This window comes from Falco rusticolus, chromosome 8 (assembly GCF_015220075.1).
Source record: "Falco rusticolus isolate bFalRus1 chromosome 8, bFalRus1.pri, whole genome shotgun sequence".
In the NCBI taxonomy this organism is placed as follows: domain Eukaryota; kingdom Metazoa; phylum Chordata; class Aves; order Falconiformes; family Falconidae; genus Falco; species Falco rusticolus.
The window spans coordinates 4,350,420-4,355,313 of NC_051194.1; the positions used below are offsets into that span (position 1 = coordinate 4,350,420).

Genomic DNA, 4,894 nt, shown 5'->3' on the forward strand with positions numbered 1-4,894 from the left:
ACATGGTAACCAAGACAATGACATGGAAGTGTTATCAACTGTGCAATTTCTGTATAAAAAAAGCTTGTGAACAGGCTGCTGTATGTACATGTTTGTCCGTGTGCTCGAGTGCGAGCCTAGCTTGTGTGTGTAATTGCATTGTAAAAATCTCCTCATTTGGATTAAATAAGTTATGTACATATATACAGACAGCACCTCTGCTGTACTCGGCATGGTAAGAATGGGTTTGGGGACACAGCATGTGACACCACTTGAACACCATTCTGATAGCTGATCCATGAGCAAAAGCCGGAGCAAAAATAGGGTTTAGGACTCTGTGTTTCTGGATAGCTGCAGTTCAGTTATATGTAGAGTTACCGGGGTCAAAACAAAACAAAACGAGCCTGTTGCCTGCTGTTTGTGGGAATAACAAATACTGTTCTGGGGGCTGTGCAGTTCGATCTGGACTTGTGCTGTAACTGCAAGTTTACTAGAAGTAAGCATCTATAAAATATCATGTCAGCTAACAAGATTAAGCAGAAGCTTTAGGAACAAAATTGGGTAGCTACTAATTTTAAATGGTGCCTTTTGTCAGTGATCAGTGTTATGTCAAGCTGTTGCCGTATTGATAAAGCATGCTTCTAATTGTGTTAGACTTATATAAAGACCAAGGAGTGGGGATAATTGTATATTAAAGCAACTATTCCTATAAAACTGTGTTTTATGGCTTCCAGAAGTTGCCTACTTTGTGTACTGAACTTGCAGCACTCTGCCCTCCTCTTCCATGAGTTTACACACTATTAGTGATATTTATTTTCTCTTCTTCCTTCTCCCCATCCTGATTATTTTGGTTTCGTGCTGTGGCAAATAACTTCCTTTGTAGCTTAAGAAAGTTGATAACAAATTCCTTAGGTATTTAGGGTTTTGCGTAACTGGTAACTTTAAACCTGATCGATGATGCGGTAAAACATCAAAAACACCCTGAACAGAATCACAATCAAAAGTCTAAATAAACATTTTTCATTTTCTCCTCCTGCCTGGCAGGACTCCCGCTGCATTACCACATAGTTTCAGCAGCAGTTGAGAGAAATGGGTCTGCAAAGTAAACTCATATCCTCAGCATGGAGCCGTTAGGTAAATACACTGTGGTTTTTACATTTGATGCTATGGTTTCATAAACATGGGTAACAAGCTCTACCAGATGCCCAAATCAGAGATTGTTGTTAATGCAAATATCCTTGTATGGACACTGAATGGGGGGATGATGGCATTTGCATACATATAGAGCTTAATCTGGAATCATGGGGCAATTTTTTGCACAAAACTGTATAAATTGGCTAAAGCATTCTCTCTTTAGTTCACAACAGAGCTTTTTATTTACAGCTATTCTGGTTTTGCATACAGGTTTTTTTTTCATCAATCTTTTCCTGCCATGCAGCCTATTCCTCTAGAGAGGGTCACATCCATTCACTGGCACATGGCAGTAACGCCTTATTGCACAGGGTCCCTGGTGCCTGCTACTGCTGGAATACACAGCTGTGTTCTAGTGTCAGACAGCTTGTGTCCTCCACGGGCTCCTCGCTTCTCGGAGCGATCTGTCGTAAGGAAGACTAGCAAAAAAAGAATTTTTCAGCTGGCAGTTTATGAAGAGCACGATGAGTGTCACAGTCAAGAGCAGAAAGAAAAACAGAATGATGTAAGTCGCCAGGTCTGGCTTATTTATTTCCCCTTCTTTTAAAACCCTGGCTGTCGACATGTAAAAAGCAGAGGAGCTCACGGGTCTCGGCGTGCCGCTGAGGTAGGGCGTGTTGGTCTGAATGATTAGGTGAGCTTCAGTGGCACTGGTTGAATTTAGCAATTCACTATACATGTTCTTGCTTAAATTTCCTCCACGGTAGCCGTAAAGCAGGAGACCAAACGCAGTCAGTCTTTGGCATAGAAAAGAAATAATGTTCCTGCTTGTAAAAGGCTGAAAACCAGCCACATTTTGTCTAAAAGCAAATTAATTCGCTTGTACAGCTGAGTGACTTTCTTTTTAAATCTTCTTGGCTCATATTTACAGCATTCATCCACATATATTAATCAAAAATGATACAGGTACCTCGTGTCCTGGCCCTCGTTGCCCCAGCACACCTCCTTTGGGGAAATGTGCTGGATCATCGGCCGGTCAGCTGGGATGAGCTGGGAGCGCTGGGAATCCGCTGGGAGCCCCGTGCCATGGGCAAAGGCTCTGGCTAAGCCGGCTCCCGTGCCAGCGGCCGGCGGAGGGGAGCCAAGGCTTTGGCTGGCAGCGCTCACTGTCCGGGGTGGCGAGGCACGATGGATTTCCAGCTGCTATCCAGAAGTGCGATGCACACAAATCCAGGGATAAATGGCATCTGCGGGGAGAGGCAGCTGCTGCTTTGAGATCCTGCTGGATTTGCGGTCGCAGCTCTCCGCCTCGGGAGGCTCTGTGCTGTTAAATCCTGGTGCTGTGAAGCATTAGTTGACTTTCTTAATCCCAGTTAACGGCGTGCTGCGGAGCTGATGTTAGGAGGCTGAGCTTTCTGCCTGAGCTTTCCAGGTGCTCCTTTCACTTGCTTTGAGAAAAATAAATTACCAAAAAAAACAAACAAAACCAAACCCATACAAACAACCCCAGAAATTGATCAACCTCCCTTTGTTTAAAACAGAAACACTAAAAAAAGCCTCCCAGGGTCTGGGAGGGGGGATCAGTTCTTGGGAAAGCTCCTCTGCCCTGGCTCAGCCGAGCTGCGAGGTGGGACTGGGGGGGGGGCTCTGTCAGACCTGACTTTTCCCCCCTGCCAGAAGCGCCGCCAGCATCGCTTGGTGCCGTGGGAAGGGGAACTGTGTGGTGGAGCCGGCCAGCTCCGCAGCCGTGGTGCGTCTGGCAGTGACACGACGCTGAAAAGGGAGAGATCCCCGATAAATCCCCGTGAGTGCCTGAGGCTCTGGCTAGAGGTTTTGAACTGGGGGAGGGTACCAGAGAATGGGACAAAAAGCAGAAAATTGCTTCAAAACCTCCCTTTCTTCCTCAGACCTTTATTGTTAAAATGTAGAGTAATCAGAAAATGTCTTTCTTTTTCCCCCTCCTTCTATACAGTCCCCAGCACCCTCTCCAACCTGACAATTAGCATGTTAATTTATTTTTTTTTCCATCAAATTGCTTTTATGCTGCTATTAGCTGCTGGCTGCTTGCCAGCTCACTCTCGCAATCTTTAGCTCCCATGCATCAGAGAAGCGCTGTTAATACTTTTATTTTAATGTATTGCAACTTGAAGAAGGGGCTGGGGGTAAGAGGAGCAAGGAAGAGAGGAGCACTTGGTAACTGGGCAAAGGAAAGGATAAAACACCTTCTCCAGTCCCAGGGTGCTTATCCAAACAAGCTAAAGCTGCTTAGATGAGAGACTGCAGCCAACAGTCCCGCTTGGTTAAACGTTTTACTTAGCATAATACATGTTTCTGCTGGGAGAGGGGGAATGGAGAGAGGAGAAATCTTCTGGTCAGTTAGATTTAAATAAAATAAAATAAAAAAAGTCTCTGCTAGAGGGCAACACCCCTGAGGCCCTGCTCAGCATGTTCCTCTTCTCCTGCCAAGCTCCGGCTGCTCCAGCGAAGCCCCTCGTGCCGCCAGCAGCCCTGTGGGGCGGTTGAAGGCTGTCACGTCCTCCTTCGCGTCCTCTGCATCTGGCCTTGGCAAAGCCACTACCTGCGGGTTTACTTTCAAGCCTTGGGGACCTTCTGAATTCACAAGATCTTCCTCCAAGGCTTTCCTGATTCTGTTTTTTCTCTCTCTCTCTCCCCTTGCCCTTTCTCAGCCCAGGTGAGCTAAGCCCCCCATGCTGCTCTCCGGGATGGGGGGAGGGCGCGTCTTTCCCTGCCTGCACCTAATGCTCCTCCTGAGGACGGGTCTCCTGCCCGCAGAGCTGCGGCAGTTACACCTATTTACTCTGTCTGGGTTCAAAGGACGGGACACGGAGGCAGGCAGCCAGCACAGGGGTTGGAAAAATCAACAGCCATAAAAAAGCTAATACAGTCTGCAACTGTGGTACCTGTCGTGGCTCTTTGAAATAGGAAGCTTTGTGAGCAGCAGCATGACACAGCCGGATGCCTTCCCAGGACCATCCTGTCTTCAGCTCTTTCCTCCCTAAACTGTTTTTGAGTTTAAACAAACTTTTCATCCTTTTTTTTTTTTTAAAAAAAAAAAAAATTATTGGTTTTATTAGTCTGTAGGAAAAGCAGGAAGGCTTTGGGGGGCTGAGTCCTACAAATAGTATCTGCAGTCTTAAAGTTTCACATGCTTTAGCAAAAAGTTTGGTATAAACAGCTTCCTTGCAAATGTTACCAACTTTGCAAGAGGGGAAAAAAATACTACAAAAGATGCATGTGAATGTCGTAGTGGTGGGTGCATTTTCTCCCTGCACAGAAGCGTGGCCCCTGGCAGCCCCGTGGCATTCCGCTTGATGGCTCGGAGTCGAACTGGGTAGAGGTGGAGAAGGAAGGGCTCTGCCAGCATGGCTCCGTGGTGGCCAGGTGCTCACCCTCCACCTCCCTTGAGCCTGTGGGAGCGTTCCCCTGAGCCATCCGAGGTGTCCCTGGAGGTGGATGGGACAGTCACATCGATGGAACAGTCACCTCGCTGCTGGGAGGGGACAAATGGGCTGCCAGGTCAGCATCTCCATATGACCTCGTGCGCCTGGGGGTCTCTTCCCTGCAAACATGGGGTGCCCCCTCTGAGCCACCTCTTTCCACCCCTGCTTATATGCAGACGCAGAGCCAGAATCTTTATATTTATGTTTTCCTTTTTACTCCTACAAAATAGTATCTTTCATTCTTGGAAGTTTTCTCTTCTGCCCTGAAGGTGCAGCGGTTCAGCTCTGGGCTGGGGCCGTTGCTCGTGGTCACCGTCCAACCA

General features: G+C 47.2%; 1 protein-coding gene across 1 annotated transcript; it reads right to left on the bottom strand.

Annotated features, from left to right (window-relative positions):
* Positions 1-1,331: 1,331 nt before the first annotated feature.
* On the bottom strand, positions 1,332-2,866 carry SMIM32 (small integral membrane protein 32). Its single transcript, XM_037396345.1, has 2 exons — positions 2,081-2,866; positions 1,332-1,907 (listed from the first exon to the last, which is right to left on the bottom strand). Exons 1-2 carry the CDS (start codon positions 2,137-2,139, stop codon positions 1,529-1,531), a joined length of 438 nt encoding a protein of 145 aa, XP_037252242.1. The 5' UTR covers positions 2,140-2,866; the 3' UTR covers positions 1,332-1,528.
* Between the last annotated feature and the right edge of the window lie 2,028 nt (positions 2,867-4,894).